At 45.3% G+C, this 24,201-nt stretch overlaps 1 protein-coding gene across 3 annotated transcripts in view; it reads right to left on the bottom strand.

The window, feature by feature from the left end:
- Positions 1-24,201, bottom strand: part of LOC142923460 (uncharacterized) — a 31,163-nt gene that overhangs the window by 3,050 nt on the left and 3,912 nt on the right. Inside the window, exons 3-6 of one of the 3 annotated variants that reach the window (XM_076064587.1) lie at positions 19,546-19,668; positions 16,440-16,548; positions 14,021-14,337; positions 622-1,717 (exon numbers count right to left, since the gene is read on the bottom strand). In XM_076064587.1, coding sequence (XP_075920702.1) covers positions 622-1,717; positions 14,021-14,337; positions 16,440-16,548; positions 19,546-19,668 — 1,645 coding nt within the window. Of the gene's footprint in view, positions 1-621; positions 1,718-14,020; positions 14,339-16,439; positions 16,549-19,545; positions 19,669-24,201 lie in introns of those variants that run through there. The other 2 variants (XM_076064589.1, XM_076064588.1) reach the window with 2 other exon arrangements.

Below are 24,201 nucleotides of genomic sequence, written 5' to 3'. Positions count from 1 at the left end.
AGTAGTAGTGTCAGTAGTAGTAGTGTCAGTAGTAGTGTCAGTAGTAGTAGTAGTGTCAGTAGTAGTAGTGTCAGTAGTAGTGTCAGTAGTAGTAGTAGTGTCAGTAGTAGTAGTGTCAGTAGTAGTGTTAGTAGTAGTAGTGTCAGTAGTAGTAGTGTCAGTAGTAGTAGTGTCAGTAGTAGTAGTAGTGTCAGTAGTAGTAGTAGTAGTGTCAGTAGTAGTAGTAGTGTCAGTAGTAGTAGTAGTGTCAGTAGTAGTAGTAGTAGTGTTAGTAGTAGTAGTGTCAGTAGTAGTAGTGTCAGTAGTAGTAGTAATGTCAGTAGTAGTAGTGTCAGTAGTAGTAGTGTCAGTAGTAGTAGTGTCATTTCACAGACAATGCCATTTAACATTATTGGTAGGTGAGTGAATTAGTGAGTGGGTGAGTGGGTGAGTGAGTGAGTGGGTGAATTGGTGGGTGAGTGAGTGGGTGGGTGAGTGAGTGGGTGATTGGGTGGGTGAGTGAGTGAGTGGGTGGGTGAGTTAGTGAGTGGGTGAGTGAGTGGGTGAGTGAGTTAGTGAGTGAGTGAATTAGTGGGTGAGTGAGTGGGTGAGTGAATTGATTGTTGTAGTTGTAGTTGTTACCGTTCACCGCCTCCTCCTCCTCCTCCTCCTCCACCACCACCACCAGGGTTGTTTCTGCTTCTTCCCCCGACACCGAATCCCTCGCCACAACCACCAACCTCCTACCACATTCAACACCACCACCACTAACACCACCACTAACACTACCACTACCACCACCACCACCACTAACACCACCACCACTAACACTACCACCACTACCACCACCACCACTGCTAACACCACTACCACCACCACCACCACCACCGCTAACACCACCACCACCACTTTTTGGTGACACTACAAAAATGAGTCCTGAGGATGACTCTACAGAGAGACACGGAACCCAATCAGCAGCGGTACCACCAACACCAACACCATAACTACCAACACCACCACTACCAACACCACCACCACTACTACCACCACTACTACCACTACCACCAACACCACCACCACTAACACCACCAACACCACCACTACCACCACCACCAACACCACCACTACCACCACCACCATAACTACCACCACTGTAACTACCACTACCACCAACACCAACACCATAACTACCACCACCGTAACTACCACCACCACCACCATAGCTACCACCACTACTACTACCGCTACTACCACCACTACTACCACCACCACCACTACTACTATTAACACTACCACCACTACTACTACCACCACCACCACTACTACTATTAACACTACCACCACTACTACTACTACTACCACCACTACTACCACCATCACCACCACCACTACTATAATTACCACTACTATTACTACCACCACCATCACCACCACCACCACCACGCTGATGCTGCGAGTCTACAGTTTGTGGTTGTTGTTGTTGTTGGGAATCCACAGTGTCCAGTTGTTGTTGTCGTTGTTGTAGTTGTTGTGGTTGTTGTTGTTGTTGTAGTTGTGGTTGTTGTTGTTGTTGTTGTTGTTGTCGGTTGTAGCCCTGGTCGGTTGTTGCCATGGTGGTGGTTGTGTTGTGGTTGTGGCCCGCTGATTGTTGTTGTGGTTGTTGTTGTGGTTGTTGTAGGCTGTAGGTGATGTTGGCTGTGGTGAGGAGAGATGCGTTGGCTATGGACACCTGGCCAACCTGCAACAACAACAACAACCACAACAACAATTACTACATCAACAACAACAACTACAACAACAATCACTACATCAACCACAACCACAATATCAACCACTACAACAACAATATCAACCACTACAACAACCACAACAACAACCACAACAACAATTACTACATCAACCACAACAACAATATTAACCCCTACAACAACCACAACAACAATTACTACATCAACCACAAAAACAATATCAACCATTACAACTACCACTACAACAACCACAACAACAATTACTACATCAACAACAACAACAATATCAACAACTACAACAACCACAACAACAATTACTACATCAACCACAACAACTACCACTACAACAACCACAACAACAATTACTACATCAACCACAACAACAATATTAACCACTACAACAACCACAACAACAATTACTACATCAACCACAAAAACAATATCAACCATTACAACTACCACTACAACAACCACAACAACAATTACTACATCAACAACAACAACAATATCAACAACTACAACAACCACAACAACAATTACTACATCAACCACAACAACAACAACAACTACCACTACAACAACAATTACTACATCAACCACAACAACAATATCAACCACTACAACTACCAATACAACAATTACTACATCAACCACAACAACAATATCAACCATTACAACTACCACTACAACAACCACAACAACAATTACTACATCAACCACAACATCAACCACAACAACATCAACCACTACAACAATTACTACATCAACCACAACAACAACAACTACCACTACAACAACCACAACAACAATTACTACATCAACCACAACAACAATATCAACCACTACAACTACCAATACAACAATTACTACATCAACCACAACAACAATATCAACCATTACAACTACCACTACAACAACCACAACAACAATTACTACATCAACCACAACATCAACCACAACAACATCAACCACTACAACAACAATTACTACATCAACCACAACATCAACCACAACAACATCAACCACTACAACAACAATTACTACATCAACCACAACATCAACCACAACAACATCAACCACTACAACAACAATTACTACATCAACCACAACATCAACCACAACAACATCAACCACTACAACAACAATTACTACATCAACCACAACATCAACCACAACAACATCAACCACTACAACAACAATTACTACATCAACCACAACATCAACCACAACAACATCAACCACTACAACAACAATTACTACATCAACCACAACATCAACCACAACAACATCAACCACTACAACAACAATTACTACATCAACCACAACATCAACCACAACAACATCAACCACTACAACAACAATTACTACATCAACCACAACATCAACCACAACAACATCAACCACTACAACAACAATTACTACATCAACCACAACATCAACCACAACAACATCAACCACTACAACAACAATTACTACATCAACCACAACATCAACCACAACAACATCAACCACTACAACAACAATTACTACATCAACCACAACATCAACCACAACAACATCAACCACTACAACAACAATTACTACATCAACCACAACATCAACCACAACAACATCAACCACTACAACAACAATTACTACATCAACCACAACATCAACCACAACAACATCAACCACTACAACAACAATTACTACATCAACCACAACATCAACCACAACAACATCAACCACTACAACAACAATTACTACATCAACCACAACATCAACCACAACAACATCAACCACTACAACAACAATTACTACATCAACCACAACATCAACCACAACAACATCAACCACTACAACAACAATTACTACATCAACCACAACATCAACCACAACAACATCAACCACTACAACAACAATTACTACATCAACCACAACATCAACCACAACAACATCAACCACTACAACAACAATTACTACATCAACCACAACATCAACCACAACAACATCAACCACTACAACAACAATTACTACATCAACCACAACATCAACCACAACAACATCAACCACTACAACAACAATTACTACATCAACCACAACATCAACCACAACAACATCAACCACTACAACAACAATTACTACATCAACCACAACATCAACCACAACAACATCAACCACTACAACAACAATTACTACATCAACCACAACATCAACCACAACAACATCAACCACTACAACAACAATTACTACATCAACCACAACATCAACCACAACAACATCAACCACTACAACAACAATTACTACATCAACCACAACATCAACCACAACAACATCAACCACTACAACAACAATTACTACATCAACCACAACATCAACCACAACAACATCAACCACTACAACAACAATTACTACATCAACCACAACATCAACCACAACAACATCAACCACTACAACAACAATTACTACATCAACCACAACATCAACCACAACAACATCAACCACTACAACAACAATTACTACATCAACCACAACATCAACCACAACAACATCAACCACTACAACAACAATTACTACATCAACCACAACATCAACCACAACAACATCAACCACTACAACAACAATTACTACATCAACCACAACATCAACCACAACAACATCAACCACTACAACAACAATTACTACATCAACCACAACAACAACATCAGCCACTACTCCAACCACTGCAACAACCACAACAACAATTACCACATCAGCCACAACAACAATGTCAACCACTACAACAACCACTACAACAATTACTACATCAACCACAACCACAACAACAATATCAACCACTACTCCTACCACTACAACAACCACAACAACAATCACTACATCAACCACAACAACAACAATATCAACCACTACAACAACCACTACAACAACCACAACAACAACCACAACAATATCAACCACTACAACAATCACTACATCAGCCACAACAACAATGTCAACCACTACAACAACCACTACAACAATTACTACATCAACCACAACCACAACAACAATATCAACCACTACTCCTACCACTACAACAACCACAACAACAATCACTACATCAACCACAACAACAACAATATCAACCACTACAACAACCACTACAACAACCACAACAACAACCACAACAATATCAACCACTACAACAATCACTACATCAGCCACAACAACAATGTCAACCACTACAACAACCACTACAACAATTACTACATCAACCACAACCACAACAACAATATCAACCACTACTCCTACCACTACAACAACCACAACAACAATCACTACATCAACCACAACAACAACAATATCAACCACTACAACAACCACTACAACAACCACAACAACAACCACAACAATATCAACCACTACAACAATCACTACATCAACCACAACAACAACAACAATATCAACCACTACAACAACCACAACAACAATTACCACATCAGCCACAACAACAATGTCAACCACTACAACAACCACTACAACAATTACTACATCAACCACAACAACAACAACAACAATTACTACATCAACCACAACCACAATATCAACCACTACTCCTACCACTACAACAACCACAACAACAATCACTACATCAACCACAACAACAACAATATCAACCACTACAACAACCACTACAACAACCACAACAACAATATCAACCACTACAACAATCACTACATCAACAACAACAATATCAACCACTACAACAACCACTACAACAATTACTACATCAACCACAACAACAACAACATCAGCCACTACTCCAACCACTGCAACAACCACAACAACAATTACTACATCAACCACAACCACAACAACAACATCAACCACTACAACTACCACTACATGAACAACTACTACCACCACCACTACTACCACCACCACCACCACTACTACCACTACCACAACCACCACTACTACTACCACCATTACTACCACCACTACTACCACCATTACCACCACCACCACTACCACCACCACTACAACTACTACTACCACCACTACCACCACTACCACCACTACTACTACCACCACTACCACCACCACTACAACTACCACCACTACAACTACCACCACTACCACCAATACCACCACTACCACCACTACAACTACCACCACTACAACTACCACCACTACAACTACCACCACTACCACCAATACCACCACTACCACTACTACCACCACTACCACCACTACCACTACTACCACCACCACTACTACCACTACTACTACCGCTGCAACTCCTCTTGTCAGGAGCTGGACCGGTACCGCCTGGATCTCTGTGTTACACAGGAGGTCACGTGGACTGGATCTGGTGTCTGTGTGTGTGGAGGAGAGGCTGCCGCTACTCTGTCAGGAGCTGGAGCGGTACCGCCTGGGTCTCTGTGTTACACAGGAGGCCTCTAGGACTGGATCTGGTGTCTGTGTGTGTGGAGAGGCTGCCGCTACTCTGTCAGGAGCTGGACCGGTACCACCTGGATCTGTGTTGTATTCAGTCTATGAGTGAGTCCGTGAGTCTGAGAGCGTCTCTCTCTCTGTGTGCGAGCGAATGATTGAGTCTATGAGTGAGCCTATGAGTAAGTGAGCGAGCGAGCGAGTGAGTGAGCGGGTGAGTTAGCGGGTGAGTGAGTGAGTCTACCAGTGAGTGAGTCAGCGAGTCAGTGAGTGCGTGAGTGAGTCTACGAGTGAGTGAGTCTACGAGTGAGTGAGTGAGTCTACGAGCGAGTGAGTGAGTGAGTGAGTCTACGAGTGAGCGAGTGAGTCTACGAGTGAGTGAGTGAGTGAGTCTACGAGTGAGTTAGAGAGCGAGTGAGTGAGTGAGTTAGCGAGTGAGTGAGTGTGTCTACGAGTGAGTGAGTGAGTGAGTGGGTGAGTGAGTGAGTGAGTCTACGAGTGAGTGAGTCTACGAGCTAGCGAGTGAGTGAGTGAGTCTACGAGTGAGTCTACGAGCTAGCGAGTGAGTGAGTGAGTCTACGAGTGAGTAAGTCTACGAGCTAGCGAGTGAGTGAGTGAGTGAATCTACGAGTGAGTGAGTGAGTCTACGAGTGAGTCTACGAGCTAGCGAGCTAGTGAGTGAGTCTACGAGTGAGTCTACGAGTGAGTCTACGAGCTAGCGAGTGAGTCTACGAGTGAGTGAGTGAGTCTACGAGTGAGTGAGTCTACGAGTGAGTGAGTGAGTGAGTCTACGAGCTAGTGAGTGAGTCTACGAACTAGTGAGTGAGTCTACGAGTGAGTGAGTCTACGAGTGAGTGAATCTACGAGTGAGTCTACGAGCGAGCTAGTGAGTCTACGAGCTAGTGAGTGAGTCTATGAGTGAGTGAGTCTACGAGTGAGTGAGTCTACGAGTGAGTCTACGAGTGAGTGAGTCTACGAGTGAGTGAGTGAGTCTACGAGTGAGTGAGTCTACGAGCTAGCGAGTGAGTGAGTGAGTCTACGAGTGAGTCTACGAGTGAGTGAATCTACGAGTGAGTGAGTCTACGAGTGAGTGAGTCTACGAGTGAGTGAGTCTACGAGCTAGCGAGTGAGTGAGTCTACGAGTGAGTGAGTGAGTCTACGAGCTAGCGAGTGAGTGAGTCTACGAGTGAGTGAGTCTACGAGCTAGCGAGTGAGTGAGTGAGTCTACGAGCTAGCGAGTGAGTGAGTGAGTCTACGAGCTAGCGAGTGAGTTAGTCTACGAGTGAGTGAGTCTACGAGTGAGTGAGTGAGTGAGTCTACGAGTGAGTGAGTGAATCTACGAGTGAGTGAGTGAGTCTACGAGTGAGTGAGTCTACGAGCTAGCGAGTGAGTGAGTGAGTGAGTCTACGAGTTAGTCTACGAGTGAGTGAGTGAGTCTACGAGTGAGTCTACGAGCTAGCGAGCTAGCGAGTGAGTCTACGAGTGAGTGAGTCTACGAGTGAGTGAGTCTACGAGTGAGTGAGTGAGTCTACGAGCGAGTGAGTCTACGAGTGAGTGAGTCTATGAGTGAGTCTATGAGTGAGTGAGTGAGTCTACGAGTGAGTGAGTGAGTCTACGAGTGAGTGAATCTACGAGCTAGTGAGTGAGTTAGTCTACGAGTGAGTGAGTCTACGAGTGAGTGAGTGAGTCTACGAGTGAGTGAATCTACGAGCTAGCGAGTGAGTTAGTCTACGAGTGAGTGAGTGAGTCTACGAGTGAGTGAGTGAGTCTACGAGTGAGTGAGTGAGTCTACGAGTGAGTGAGTCTACGAGTGAGTGAGTCTATGAGTGAGTGAGTCTATGAGCGAGTGAGTGAGTCTACGAGTGAGTGAGTCTACGAGTGAGTCTACGAGTGAGTGAGTCTACGAGTGAGTGAGTCTACGAGTGAGTGAGTGAATCTACGAGTGAGTGAGTGAGTGAGTCTACGAGCTAGTGAGTCAATCTACGAGTGAGTGAATCTACAAGCTAGCGAGTGAGTGAGTGAGTCTACGAGTGAGTCTACGAGTGAGTGAGTCTACGAGCTAGCGAGTGAGTGAGTGAGTCTACGAGTGAGCGAGTCTACGAGTGAGCGAGTCTACGAGTGAGTGAGTCTACGAGTGAGTGAATCTACGAGCTAGTGAGTGAGTTAGTCTACGAGTGAGTGAGTCTACGAGTGAGTGAGTGAGTGAGTCTACGAGTGAGTGAATCTACGAGCTAGTGAGCGAGTGAGTCTACGAGCTAGTGAGTGAGTCTACGAGCTAGTGAGTGAGTCTACGAGTGAGTGAGTCTACGAGTGAGTGAGTGAGTGAGTCTACGAGCTAGCGAGCTAGTGAGTGAGTCTACGAGTGAGTGAGTCTACGAGTGAGTGAGTGAATCTACGAGTGAGTGAGTGAGTCTACAAGTGAGTGAGTCTACGAGTGAGTGAGTCTACGAGTGAGTGAGTGAATCTACGAGTGAGTGAGTGAGTCTACAAGTGAGTGAGTCTACGAGTGAGTGAGTGAATCTACGAGTGAGTGAGTGAGTCTACAAGTGAGTGAGTCTACGAGTGAGTGAGTCTACGAGCTAGTGAGTCTACGAGTGAGTCTACGAGTGAGTGAATCTACGAGCTAGCGAGTGAGTGAGTCTACGAGTGAGTGAGTCTACGAGCTAGCGAGCTAGCGAGTGAGTCTATGAGTGAGTGAATCTACGAGCTAGCGAGTGAGTGAGTCTATGAGTGAGTGAGTGAGTCTACGAGTGAGTGAGTCTACGAGTGAGTGAGTCTACGAGTGAGTGAGTCTACGAGCTAGCGAGCTAGCGAGTGAGTCTATGAGTGAGTGAATCTACGAGCTAGCGAGTGAGTGAGTCTACGAGTGAGTGAGTGAGTCTACGAGCTAGCGAGTGAGTCTACGAGTGAGTGAGTGAGTGAGTCTACGAGCTAGCGAGTGAATCTACGAGTGAGTGAGTGAGTCTACGAGCTAGCGAGTGAATCTACGAGTGAGTGAGTGAGTCTACGAGCTAGCGAGTGAATCTACGAGTGAGTGAGTGAGTCTACGAGCTAGTGAGTGAGTCTACGAGTGAGTGAGTGAGTCTACGAGCTAGCGAGTGAGTGAGTGAGTGAATCTACGAGTGAGTCTACGAGTGAGTGAGTCTACGAGTGAGTCTACGAGTGAGTGAGTAAATCTACGAGTGAGTGAGTGAGTCTACGAGCTAGCGAGTGAATCTACGAGTGAGTGAGTGAGTCTACGAGCTAGCGAGTGAATCTACGAGTGAGTGAGTGAGTCTACGAGTGAGTGAGTGAATCTACGAGTGAGTGAGTGAGTCTACGAGCTAGCGAGTGAGTGAATCTACGAGTGAGTGAGTGAGTCTACGAGCTAGCGAGTGAGTGAGTCTACGAGTGAGTGAGTCTACGAGCTAGCGAGTCTACGAGTGAGTGAGTGAGTCTACGAGTGAGTGAGTGAGTCTACGAGCTAGTGAGTGAGTCTACGAGTGAGTGAGTCTACGAGTGAGTGAGTCTACGAGCTAGCGAGTGAGTGAGTGAGTCTACGAGTGAGTGAGTCTACGTTCTAGCGAGCTAGCGAGTGAGTCTACGAGTGAGTGAGTCTACGAGCTGGTGAGTGAGTGAGTGAGTCTACGAGTGAGTCTACGAGCTAGCGAGTGAGTGAGTCTATGAGCTAGCGAGCTAGTGAGTGAGTCTACGAGTGAGTGAGTCTACGAGCTAGTGAGTCTACGAGTGAGTGAGTCTACGAGCTAGCGAGTGAGTGAGTCTACGAGTGAGTGAGTCTACGAGTGAGTGAGTGAGTCTACGAGTGAGTGAGTCTACGAGCTAGCGAGTGAGTGAGTGAGTCTACGAGTGAGTGAGTCTACGTTCTAGCGAGCTAGCGAGTGAGTCTACGAGTGAGTGAGTCTACGAGCTGGTGAGTGAGTGAGTGAGTCTACGAGTGAGTCTACGAGCTAGCGAGTGAGTGAGTCTATGAGCTAGCGAGCTAGTGAGTGAGTCTACGAGTGAGTGAGTCTACGAGCTAGTGAGTCTACGAGTGAGTGAGTCTACGAGTGAGTGAGTCTACGAGCTAGCGAGTGAGTGAGTCTACGAGTGAGTGAGTCTACGAGTGAGTGAGTGAGTCTACGAGTGAGTGAGTCTATGAGTGAGTCTACGAGTGAGTGAGTCTACGAGTGAGTGAGTGAGTCTACGAGCTAGTGAGTGAGTCTACGAGTGAGTGAGTCTATGAGTGAGTCTACGAGTGAGTGAGTCTACGAGCTAGCGAGCTAGTGAGTGAGTCTACGAGTGAGTGAGTCTACGAGCTAGTGAGTGAGTGAGTGAGTCTACGAGTGAGTGAGTCTACGAGCTAGCGAGTGAGTGAGTCTACGAGTGAGTGAGTGAGTCTACGAGTGAGTCTACGAGTGAGTGAGTCTACGAGTGAGTCTACGAGTGAGTCTACGAGCTAGCGAGCTAGTGAGTGAGTCTACGAGTGAGTCTACGAGCTAGCGAGCTAGTGAGTGAGTCTACGAGTGAGTCTACGAGCTAGCGAGCTAGTGAGTGAGTCTACGAGTGAGTGAGTGAGTCTACGAGTGAGTGAGTCTACGAGTGAGTCTACGAGTGAGTCTACGAGTGAGTGAGTGAGTCTACGAGTGAGTGAGTGAGTCTACGAGTGAGTGAGTCTACGAGTGAGTGAGTCTACGAGTGAGTGAGTGAGTCTACGAGTGAGTGAGTGAGTCTACGAGCTAGCGAGTGAGTCTACGAGTGAGTGAGTGAGTCTACGAGTGAGTGAGTGAGTCTACGAGCTAGTGAGTGAGTCTACGAGCTAGTGAGTGAGTCTACGAGCTAGTGAGTGAGTCTACGAGTGAGTGAGTGAGTCTACGAGCTAGTGAGTGAGTCTACGAGTGAGTGAGTCTACGAGTGAGTGAGTGAGTCTACGAGCTGGTGAGTGAGTGAGTGAGTCTACGAGTGAGTCTACGAGTGAGTCTACGAGTGAGTGAGTGAGTCTACGAGTGAGTGAGTCTACGAGTGAGTGAGTCTACGAGTGAGTGAGTGAGTCTACGAGTGAGTGAGTGAGTCTACGAGCTAGCGAGTGAGTCTACGAGTGAGTGAGTGAGTCTACGAGTGAGTCTACGAGCTAGCGAGCTAGCGAGTGAGTCTATAAGTGAGTGAGTCTACGAGTGAGTGAGTCTACGAGTGAGTCTACGAGCTAGCGAGTGAGTCTACGAGTGAGTGAGTCTACGAGTGAGTGAGTGAGTCTACGAGTGAGTGAGTCTACGAGTGAGTGAGTCTACGAGTGAGTGAGTCTACGAGTGAGTCTACGAGTGAGTGAGTAAATCTACGAGTGAGTGAGTGAGTCTACGAGCTAGCGAGTGAATCTACGAGTGAGTGAGTGAGTCTACGAGCTAGCGAGTGAATCTACGAGTGAGTGAGTGAGTCTACGAGTGAGTGAGTGAATCTACGAGTGAGTGAGTGAGTCTACGAGCTAGCGAGTGAGTGAATCTACGAGTGAGTGAGTGAGTCTACGAGCTAGCGAGTGAGTGAGTCTACGAGTGAGTGAGTCTACGAGCTAGCGAGCTAGCGAGTGAGTGAGTCTACGAGTGAGTGAGTCTACGAGTGAGCGAGTCTACGAGTGAGTGAGTGAGTCTACGAGTGAGTGAGTGAGTCTACGAGCTAGTGAGTGAGTCTACGAGTGAGTGAGTCTACGAGTGAGTGAGTCTACGAGCTAGCGAGTGAGTGAGTGAGTCTACGAGTGAGTGAGTCTACGTTCTAGCGAGCTAGCGAGTGAGTCTACGAGTGAGTGAGTCTACGAGCTGGTGAGTGAGTGAGTGAGTCTACGAGTGAGTCTACGAGCTAGCGAGTGAGTGAGTCTATGAGCTAGCGAGCTAGTGAGTGAGTCTACGAGTGAGTGAGTCTACGAGCTAGTGAGTCTATGAGTGAGTGAGTCTACGAGTGAGTGAGTCTACGAGCTAGCGAGTGAGTGAGTCTACGAGTGAGTGAGTCTACGAGTGAGTGAGTGAGTCTACGAGTGAGTGAGTCTATGAGTGAGTCTACGAGTGAGTGAGTCTACGAGTGAGTGAGTGAGTCTACGAGCTAGTGAGTGAGTCTACGAGTGAGTGAGTCTATGAGTGAGTCTACGAGTGAGTGAGTCTACGAGCTAGCGAGCTAGTGAGTGAGTCTACGAGTGAGTGAGTCTACGAGCTAGTGAGTGAGTGAGTGAGTCTACGAGTGAGTGAGTCTACGAGCTAGCGAGTGAGTGAGTCTACGAGTGAGTGAGTGAGTCTACGAGTGAGTCTACGAGTGAGTGAGTCTACGAGTGAGTCTACGAGTGAGTCTACGAGCTAGCGAGCTAGTGAGTGAGTCTACGAGTGAGTCTACGAGCTAGCGAGCTAGTGAGTGAGTCTACGAGTGAGTCTACGAGCTAGCGAGCTAGTGAGTGAGTCTACGAGTGAGTGAGTGAGTCTACGAGTGAGTGAGTCTACGAGTGAGTCTACGAGTGAGTCTACGAGTGAGTGAGTGAGTCTACGAGTGAGTGAGTGAGTCTACGAGTGAGTGAGTCTACGAGTGAGTGAGTCTACGAGTGAGTGAGTGAGTCTACGAGTGAGTGAGTGAGTCTACGAGCTAGCGAGTGAGTCTACGAGTGAGTGAGTGAGTCTACGAGTGAGTGAGTGAGTCTACGAGCTAGTGAGTGAGTCTACGAGCTAGTGAGTGAGTCTACGAGCTAGTGAGTGAGTCTACGAGTGAGTGAGTGAGTCTACGAGCTAGTGAGTGAGTCTACGAGTGAGTGAGTCTACGAGTGAGTGAGTGAGTCTACGAGCTGGTGAGTGAGTGAGTGAGTCTACGAGTGAGTCTACGAGTGAGTCTACGAGTGAGTGAGTGAGTCTACGAGTGAGTGAGTGAGTCTACGAGCTGGTGAGTGAGTGAGTGAGTCTACGAGTGAGTCTACGAGTGAGTCTACGAGTGAGTGAGTGAGTCTACGAGTGAGTGAGTGAGTCTACGAGTGAGTGAGTCTACGAGTGAGTGAGTGAGTCTACGAGTGAGTGAGTGAGTCTACGAGCTAGCGAGTGAGTCTACGAGTGAGTGAGTGAGTCTACGAGTGAGTGAGTCTACGAGTGAGTGTACGAGTGAGTGAGTCTACGAGTGAGTGAGTCTACGAGCTAGCGAGTGAATCTACGAGTGAGTGAGTGAGTCTACGAGCTAGTGAGTGAGTCTACGAGCTAGTGAGTGAGTCTACGAGCTAGTGAGTGAGTCTACGAGTGAGTGAGTGAGTCTACGAGTGAGTGAGTCTACGAGCTAGCGAGTGAGTCTACGAGTGAGTGAGTGAATCTACGAGTGAGTGAGTCTACGAGTGAGTGAGTCTACGAGTTAGTCTACGAGTGAGTGAGTCTACGAGTGAGTGAGTGAGTCTACGAGCTAGCGAGCTAGTGAGTGAGTCTACGAGCTAGTGAGTGAGTCTACGAGTGAGTGAGTCTACGAGTGAGTGAGTGAGTCTACGAGTGAGTGAGTCTACGAGTGAGTCTACGAGCTAGCGAGTGAGTGAGTCTACGAGCTAGTGAGTGAGTCTACGAGCTAGCGAGTGAGTGAGTCTACGAGCTAGCGAGTGAGTCTACGAGTGAGTGAATCTACGAGTGAGTCTACGAGCGAGAGAGTGAGTCTACGAGTGAGTGAGTCTACGAGCTAGTGAGTGAGTCTACGAGTGAGTGAGTCTACGAGTGAGTGAGTCTACGAGTGAGTGAGTCTACGAGTGAGTGAGTCTACGAGTGAGTGAGTCTACGAGTGAGTCTACGAGTGAGTGAGTCTACGAGTGAGTCTACGAGTGAGTGAGTCTACGAGTGAGTCTACTAGTGAGTGAGTGAGTCTACGAGTGAGTCTACGAGTGAGTGAGCGAGCTGGCTAGCGAGCTGGCTCACAGTGGCATATTCCTCGGCCCTCCGCGGCACGGTGATCAGCGTCTCGGCACGGACGAAGGCGAGCGGCACAGCGAGAACCTCCACCACCACCTCCACCTCCACCACGGTCGCCGCTGTGGTGGTGGTGGTGGTGGACGTGGTGGTGGTGGTGGTGGTGGACGTGGTGGTGGAGTTGGGGTGGAGGCAGGGAGACAGCGGTGGACAGGGCGTGAAGGGTGGACAAGGGGGTGGACGGGTGTACGTGGTGTCGTTGGCCAGGATGGAGAAGCGGAAGGATCCCCTCGACGTGATGGGCAGGTCACGTTGGAGCAACACGTCTGGGCAAACATCATCACCGCCGTCGTCATCATCATCATCAGCAGCATCAGCAGCAGCAGCATCAGCAGCATCAACATCATCAGCAGCAGAATCAGAATCATCAGCAGCATCATCAGCAGCATCATCATCAGCATCAGCAGCAGCATCAGCAGCATCAACATCATCATCAGCAGCAGCAGCATCAGAATCATCACAGCATCATCACCACAACCATCATCATCAACATCAACATCATCATCACCACCATCATCATCAACATCAGCATCATCACCATCATCATCATCATCTTCACCACCATCATCACCATCATCATCATGATCACGACCATCACCACCATCACCACCATGATCATCACCATCACCACCATCATCATCATCATCACAACCATCATCACCATCATCGTCATCACCACCACCATCATTACCGTAATCACCACCACCATCATCACCATCATCACAACCATCACCACCATCACAACCATCACCATCATCACCTTCATCACCATCTTCATCACCATCTTCATCACCATCATCATCATCACCATCGCCATCATCACCACAACCATCACCATCATCACCACCATCATCATCACCATCATCACAACTATCATCACCATCATCATCGCCATCATCATAATCATCACCACAACCATCGTCACCATCATCACAAACATCACCACCATCAACATCATCACAACCATCATCACCACCATCATCACCATCATCACAACCATCATCATCACAACCATCATCATCACCATCATCATCATCATCACTATCATCATCATCATCATCACTATCATCATCATCACCATCAGCATCACCACAACCATCACCATCATCACCATCACCACCATCAACATTATCATCACCATCATCACCATCATCATCATCACCATCATCATGACAACCATCATCACCACCATCACTATCAGCAGCATCTCCATCATCACCATCATCATCAACATCATCATCACAACCACCATCATCATCATCACCATCATCATCACCATCACAACCATCATCATCACCACAATCATCACCATCATCACCATCACCATCATCACAACCATCACCACCACCATCATCATCACCATCATCATCATCACCACCATCACAACCATCATCATCACAACCATCATCATCACCATCATCACCACAACCATCACCATCATCACCATCATCACCATCACCACCATCACCACCATCAACATTATCATCATCATCATCATCACCATCATCACAACCATCACCATCATCACCATCATCACAACCATCATCACCATCATCATCACCATCATCACAATCATCACCATCAGCATCATCACAATCATCATCACCATCATCACAACCATCTTCACCATCATCATCACAATCATCATCATCATCACCATCATCATGACAACCATCATCACCACCATCACCATCAGCATCATCTCCATCATCATCACCATCATCACAACCATCACCATCATCATCACAACCATCACCATCACCATCATCACAACCACCACCACCACCATCATCACCACCACCACCACCACCATCGCAACCAACACCATCACCATCATCACCATTATCACAATCACAACCATCACCATCAATCATCATCATCACAACCATCACCACAACCATCATCATCATCACAAACATCACCACCATCACCATCATCATCACAACCACAATCATCATCACCATCATCATCACCATCATCACAACCATCACCTTCATCATCACCATCATCATCACCATCATCATCACAACCATCACCATCATCATCACAACCATCATCACCATCATCATCACAACCATCATCACCACCATCATCACCATCATCATCACCATCACCACCATCACCATCAACACCATCATCACCATCATCATCATCATCACCACCATCATCACCTCCATCACCACCATCACCATCAACACCATCACCACCATCATCACCACCATTATCACAACCATCACCACCATCATCGCCATCACCACCATCATCACCATCATCACAACCATCATCACTACCATCATCACCACCATCATCATCATCACCACCACCATCATCACCATCACCATCCCCATTGTCACCTGACTGCATTTACCAATGGTGATGATTGATGATGGAGGATGATGTTGTTGTTGTGTTTGTAGTTGTGGTTGTTGTTCAGTGTCCGTGGAAACTGTTGCTCTTAGCTCGAACAATTCATGAACCTGAAGAACATCAACAACATCAACAACACCAACAAGATCAACAACATCATCAACATCAAAAACATCATCATCAACAACATCAAAAACATCATCATCAACAACATCAACATCATCAACACCACTATCAACAACAACATCATCATCATCAACAACATCAACATCATCAACACCACTATCAACAACAACATCAACATCATCATCAACATCAACAACATCAACATCATCAACACCACTATCAACAACAACATCATCATCAACATCAACAACATCATCAACAACAACAGCATCATCAACAACATCATCATCAACAACAACCTCATCATCAACAACAACATCAACAACAACCTCATCATCATCAACAACAACCTCATCATCATCAACAACATCAATATCATCAACATCATCATCAACATCATCAACATCTTCATCAACAACATCAACATCTTCATCAACATCTTCATCAACAACATCAACATCATCCACAACATCATCACCATAGCGTTAGTGGTAGTTGTTGTGTGGGTAGTAGTTGAAGTGGTGGTTGTAGTGGTGGTTGTGGTAGTAGTGGCTGTGGTGGTTGTTGTGGTAGTATTGGTTGTGGTGATTGATGTGGTAGTAGTGGTTGTGGTGGTTGTTGTGGTGGTTGTTGTGGTAGTAGTGGTTGTTGTGGTTGTTGTGGTAGTAGTGGTTGTGGTGGTTGTGGTAGTAGTGGTTGTGGTGGTTGTTGTGGTTGTGGTGGTAGTAGTGGTTGTTGTGATAGTAGTGGTTGTGGTGGTTGTTGTGGTAGTAGTGGTAGTAGTGGTTGTTGTGGTTGTTGTGGTAGTAGTGGTTGTGGTGGTTGTTGTGGTAGTAGTAGTGGTGGTTGTGGTAGTTGTGGTTGTTGTAGTTGTGGTTGTTGTGGTAGTAGTGGTTGTGGTGGTTGTTGTGGTAGTATTGGTTGTTGTGGTAGTAGTGGTTGTTGTAGTGGTGGCTGTTGTGGTAGTAGTGGCTGTGGTGGTTGTTGTGGTAGTAGTGGTAGTAGTGGTTGTTGTAGTAGTAGTGGCTGTGGTGGTTGTTGTGGTTGTAGTGGTTGTGGTGGTTGTGGAGGTAGTAGTGGTTGTAGTGGGAGTAGTGGTAGTAGTGGTTGTTGTGGTAGTAGTGGTGGTTGTGGCAGTAGTGGTTGTTGTGGTAGTAGTGGTTGTGGTGGTAGTAGTGGTGGTTGTGGCAGTAGTGGTTGTTGTGGTAGTAGTGGTTGTTGTGGCAGTAGTGGTTGTGGTGGTAGTAGTGGTTGTGGTGGTTGTTGTGGTTGTTGTGGTAGTAGTGGTTGTTGTGGTTGTTGTGGTAGTAGTGGTTGTGGTGGTAGTAGTGGTTGTGGTGGTTGTTGTGGTTGTGGTGGTAGTAGTGGTTGTTGTGGTAGTAGTGGTTGTGGTGGTTGTTGTGATAGTAGTGGTTGTGGTGGTTGTTGTGGTGGTTGTTGTGGTAGTAGTGGTTGTTGTGGTAGTTGTGGTAGTAGTGGTTGTGGTGGTTGTGGTGGTTGTGGTGGTTGTTGTGGTAGTAGTGGTTGTGGTGGTTGTGGTGGTAGTTGTGGTTGTGGTGGTTGTTGTGGTAGTTGTGGTTGTGGTAGTAGTTGTTGTTGTGGTAGTAGTTGTTGTTGTGGTAGTAGTGGTTGTTGTGGCAGTAGTGGTTGTGGTGGTTGTGGTGGTTGTTGTGGTAGTAGTGGTTGTGGTGGTTGTGGTGGTAGTAGTGGTTGTTGTGGTAGTAGTGGTTGTTGTGGTAGTAGTGGTAGTAGTGGTTGTTGTAGTAGTGGTTGTGGTGGTTGTTGTGGTAGTAGTGGTTGTTGTAGTAGTGGTTGTGGTGGTTGTTGTTGTAGTAGTGGCTGTTGTGGTAGTAGTGGTTGTGGTGGTTGTGGTGGTAGTAGTGGTTGTTGTGGTTGTTGTGGTAGTAGTGGTTGTGGTGGTTGTGGTGGTTGTGGTGGTTGTTGTGGTAGTAGTGGTTGTGGTGGTTGTTGTGGTAGTAGTGGTTGTGGTGGTTGTTGTGGTAGTAGTGGTTGTGGTGGTTGTGGTGGTAGTAGTGGTTGTTGTGGTAGTAGTGGTTGTGGTGGTTGTTGTGGTAGTAGTGGTTGTTGTGGTAGTAGTGGTTGTTGTGGTTGTTGTGGTAGTAGTGGTAGTGGTGGTAGTAGTGGTTGTGGTGGTAGTAGTGGTTGTTGTGGTTGTTGTGGTAGTAGTGGTTGTGGTGGTTGTTGTGGTTGTGGTGGTAGTAGTGGTTGTTGTGGTAGTAGTGGTAGTAGTGGTTGTTGTGATAGTAGTGGTTGTGGTGGTTGTTGTGGTGGTTGTTGTGGTAGTAGTGGTTGTTGTGGTAGTTGTGGTAGTAGTGGTTGTGGTGGTTGTGGTGGTTGTGGTGGTTGTTGTGGTAGTAGTGGTTGTGGTGGTTGTGGTGGTAGTTGTGGTTGTGGTGGTTGTTGTGGTAGTAGTGGTTGTGGTGGTTGTGGTGGTAGTTGTGGTTGTGGTGGTTGTTGTGGTAGTAGTTGTTGTTGTGGTAGTAGTTGTTGTTGTGGTAGTAGTGGTTGTGGTGGTTGTGGTGGTAGTAGTGGTTGTGGTGGTTGTGGTGGTAGTAGTGGTTGTGGTGGTTGTGGTGGTTGTTGTGGTAGTAATGGTTGTGGTGGTTGTTGTGGTAGTAGTTGTTGTTGTGGTAGTGGTGGTTGTTGTGGTAGTAGTGGTTGTGGTGGTTGTTGTGGTAGTAGTTGTTGTGGTTGTGGTGGTTGTTGTAGTAGTTGTTGTGGTGGTAGTAGTGGTTGTGGTGGTTGTTGTGGTAGTAGTGGTTGTGGTCGTTGTGGTAGTAGTGGTTGTGGTAGTTGTTGTGGTAGTAGTGGTTGTGGTGGTTGTTGTGGTAGTAGTGGTTGTGGTGGTTGTGGTGGTTGTTGTGGTAGTAATGGTTGTGGTGGTTGTTGTGGTAGTAGTGGTTGTTGTGGTAGTAGTGGTTGTGGTGGTTGTTGTAGTGGTTGTCGTGGTGACCTCTGACCTGTGGTTGCCCCAGCAACAGGAAGTTGTAGCCGCTGACGTCACTGCCAGCCCCAGGGGGTTGTGGGTCAGAGGTCACGTGGAGGTCAGCGTCCAGCAGGGTCACCGTGGCAACCACGGCTCCCTGTAGCCACAACAACAACAACCTCAGCAACAACAACCACAGCAACAACAACCACAGCAACAACAACTACAACAACAACTACCACCACAACAACCACTCCAACAACAACAACAACCACCACAACAACTACCACAACAACTACCACCACCACAACCACTCCAACAACAACAGCAACAACAACAACAACCACCACAACGACTACCACCACCACAACCACTGCAACAACAACAAAAACCACCACAACAACTACCACTATAACAACAACCACAGCAACCACTCCAACAACAACCATAACAGCAACAACAACAACCACTATAACAACAACCACAGCAACCACTCCAACAACAACAACCATAACAACAACCACAGCAACAACAACCACTACTACAACAACAACTACCACCACTACAACCACTCCAACAACAACCATAACAGCAACAACAACCACTATAACAACCACCACTACAACCACTGCAACCACAACTACTACAACAACCACTATAACAACCCACTACCACAACTACCACTATGACAACAACAACTACCACTACAACTATAACTATGACAACAACCAGGACACCAACCACTACCACAACAACAACAACCCACTACCACAACTACCACTATGACAACAACAACCCACTACCACAACTACCACTATAATAACAACCACAGCAACAACAACAACCCACTACCACAACTACCACTATGACAACAACAACCAGGACACCAACCACTACCACAACAACAACAACCCACTACCACAACTATCACTATGACAACACAACCCACTACCACAACTACCACTATAATAACAACCACAGCAACAACAACAACAACCCACTACCACAACTACCACTATGACAACAACAACACAACAACAACTATCACTACAACAACCAGAACCACAAATTTTGATTTAAAGCGTTCGTGACTGCAGTAATCCATATTCTTAGCTCTTTGGGTAAAGTCACCACGTTGAAGGGAAACAATAAAATAATAAAATATAAAACAATTTTATTTACCTCACGCAACTTATAATCTTAGCTCTTTCGGTAAAGTCACCACGTTGAAGGGAAACAATAAAATAATAAAATATAAAACAATTTTATTTACCTCACGCAACTTATAATCTTGGTTCTTTCGGTAAAGTCACCACGTTGAAGGGAAACAATAAAATAATAAAATATAAAACAATTTTATTTACCTCACGCAACTCATAATCTTAACTCTTTCGGTAAAGTCACCACGTTGAAGGGAAACAATAAAATAATAAAATATAAAACAATTTTATTTACCTCACGCAACTTATAATCTTAGCTCTTTCGGTAAAGTCACCACGTTGAAGGGAAACAATAAAATAATAAAATATAAAACAATTTTATTTACCTCACGCAACTTATAATCTTAGCTCTTTCGGTAAAGTCACCACGTTGAAGGGAAACAATAAAATAATAAAAAATACATATAACAATAAAAACACCGCTTTTAAAAATAAATAAATTAATGCAAACCACACACCTGATGACGACCGTTTGTGTTATGGTCGAAACGTCGTGATAATTTTTATATTGTTATATATATTATTATTGTTTTATTGTTTCCCTTCAACGTGGTGACTTTACCCAAAGAGCTAAGATTATAAGTTGCGTGAGGTAAATAAAATTGTTTTACATTTTATTATTTTATTGTTTCCCTTCAACGTGGTGACTTTACCCAAAGAGCTAAGAATATGAACCAGAACCACTATCACAACTACCACTATAACAACAACCACAACAACTACCACTACCACAACAACAACAACCCACTACCACAACTATCACTATGACAACAACAACCAGGACAACAACCACTACCACAACAAACTACTACAACAACAACAACTATCACTATGACAACAACAACCACAACAACAACCACTACCAGAACAACCCACTACCACAACTACCACGATGACAACAACAACCCACTACCATAACTATCACTATGACAACAACAACTACAACAACAACTACAACAACTACAACCACAACAACCAACTACCACAACTATCACAATGACAACAACAACTAGAACCACAACAACAACCCACTACCACAACTACCACTATGACAACAACAACCAGGACACCAACCACTACCACAACAACCCACTACCACAACTATCACTATGACAACACAACCCACTACCACAACTACCACTATAATAACAACCACAGCAACAACAACAACAACAACCCATTACCACAACTACCACTATGACAACAACAACCCACTACCACAACTACCACTATAATAACAACCACAGCAACAACAACAACCCACTACCACAACTACCACTATGACAACAACAACCAGGACACCAACCACTACCACAACAACAACAACCCACTACCACAACTATCACTATGACAACACAACCCACTACCACAACTACCACTATAATAACAACCACAGCAACAACAACAACAACCCACTACCACAACTACCACTATGACAACAACAACACAACAACAACTATCACTACAACAACCAGAACCACAAATTTTGATTTAAAGCGTTCGTGACTGCAGTAATCCATATTCTTAGCTCTTTCGGTAAAGTCACCACGTTGAAGGGAAACAATAAAATAATAAAATATAAAACAATTTTATTTACCTCACGCAACTTATAATCTTAGCTCTTTCGGTAAAGTCACCACGTTGAAGGGAAACAATAAAATAATAAAATATAAAACAATTTTATTTACCTCACGCAACTTATAATCTTAGCTCTTTCGGTAAAGTCACCACGTTGAAGGGAGAAAATAAAACAATAAAATATAAAACAATTTTATTTACCTCACGCAACTTATAATCTTAGCTCTTTCGGTAAAGTCACCACGTTGAAGGGAAACAATAAAATAATAAAATATAAAACAATTTTATTTACCTCACGCAACTTATAATCTTAGCTCTTTCGGTAAAGTCACCACGTTGAAGGGAAACAATAAAATAATAAAATATAAAACAATTTTATTTACCTCACGCAACTTATAATCTTAGCTCTTTCGGTAAAGTCACCACGTTGAAGGGAAACAATAAAATAATAAAATATAAAACAATTTTATTTACCTCACGCAACTTATAATCTTAGCTCTTTCGGTAAAGTCACCACGTTGAAGGGAAACAATAAAATAATAAAATATAAAACAATTTTATTTACCTCACGCAACTTATAATCTTAGCTCTTTCGGTAAAGTCACCACGTTGAAGGGAAACAACAAAATAATAAAAAAATACATATAACAATAAAAACACCGTTTTTAAAAATAAATAAATTAATGCAAACCACACACCTGATGACGACCGTTTGTGTTATGGTCGAAACGTCGTGATAATTTTTATATTGTTATATATATTATTATTTTATTGTTTTATTGTTTCCCTTCAACGTGGTGACTTTACCCAAAGAGTTAAGAATATAAGTTGCGTGAGGTAAATAAAATTGTTTTATATTTTATTATTTTATTGTTTCCCTTCAACGTGGTGACTTTACCGAAAGAGCTGAGAATATGGTGTGGGAGGAGTCTACTGGTGTGGGAGGAGTCTAAGGGTGGGGGAGGAGTCTAACTGGTGTGGGAGTAGTCTCACTCGTGGGGGAGGAGTCTACGGGTGGGGGAGGAGTCTAAGGGTGGGGGAGGAGTCTAACTGGTGTGGGAGTAGTCTCATTCGTGGGGGAGGAGTCTACGGTTGGGGGAGGAGTCTACACGTGGGGGAGGAGTCTACACGCGGGGGAGGAGTCTAACTGGTGTGGGAGTAGTCTCACTGGTGGGGGAGGAGGAGTCTCACTGGTGGGGGAGGAGTCTAAGGGTGGGGGAGGAGTCTAACTGGTGTGGGAGTAGTCTCACTCGTGGGGGAGGAGTCTAAGGGTGGGGGAGGAGTCTACAGGTGGGGGAGGAGTCTAACTGGTGTGGGAGTAGTCTCACCGGTGGGGGAGGAGGAGTCTACTGGTGGGGGAGGAGTCTAAGGGTGGGGGAGGAGTCTAACTGGTGTGGGAGTAGTCTCACTCGTGGGGGAGGAGTCTATGGGTGGGGGAGGAGTCTAAGGGTGGGGGAGGAGTCTAACTGGTGTGGGAGTAGTCTACACGTGGGGGAGGAGTCTACACGTGGGGGAGGAGTCTAACTGGTGTGGGAGGAGTCTCACTGGTGGGGGAGGAGGAGTCTACTGGTGACGGAGGAGTCTAAGGGTGGGGGAGGAGTCTACTGGTGGAGGCGGAGTCAACGTAGACTCCTCCCCCACACCTGATGATGACCGTTTGTGTTATGGTCGAAACGTCGTGAGAATTTTTTTATTGTTTTGTATATATTTTATTATTTTATTGCTTCCCTTCAACGTGGTGACTTTACCGAAAGAGCTGAGAATATGAACCAGAACCACTATCACAACTACCACTATAACAACAACAACAACCACAACAACTACCACTACCACAACAACAACAACCCACTACCACAACTATCACTATGACAACAACAACCAGGACAACAACC

Source organism: Petromyzon marinus, unplaced genomic scaffold, assembly GCF_048934315.1.
Source record: "Petromyzon marinus isolate PM22_M1 ecotype Great Lakes invasive population unplaced genomic scaffold, UKy_Petmar_22M1.pri1.0 PM_Scaffold_539, whole genome shotgun sequence".
NCBI lineage: Eukaryota > Metazoa > Chordata > Hyperoartia > Petromyzontiformes > Petromyzontidae > Petromyzon > Petromyzon marinus.
This window is presented reverse-complemented; position numbering and strand designations above follow the sequence as displayed.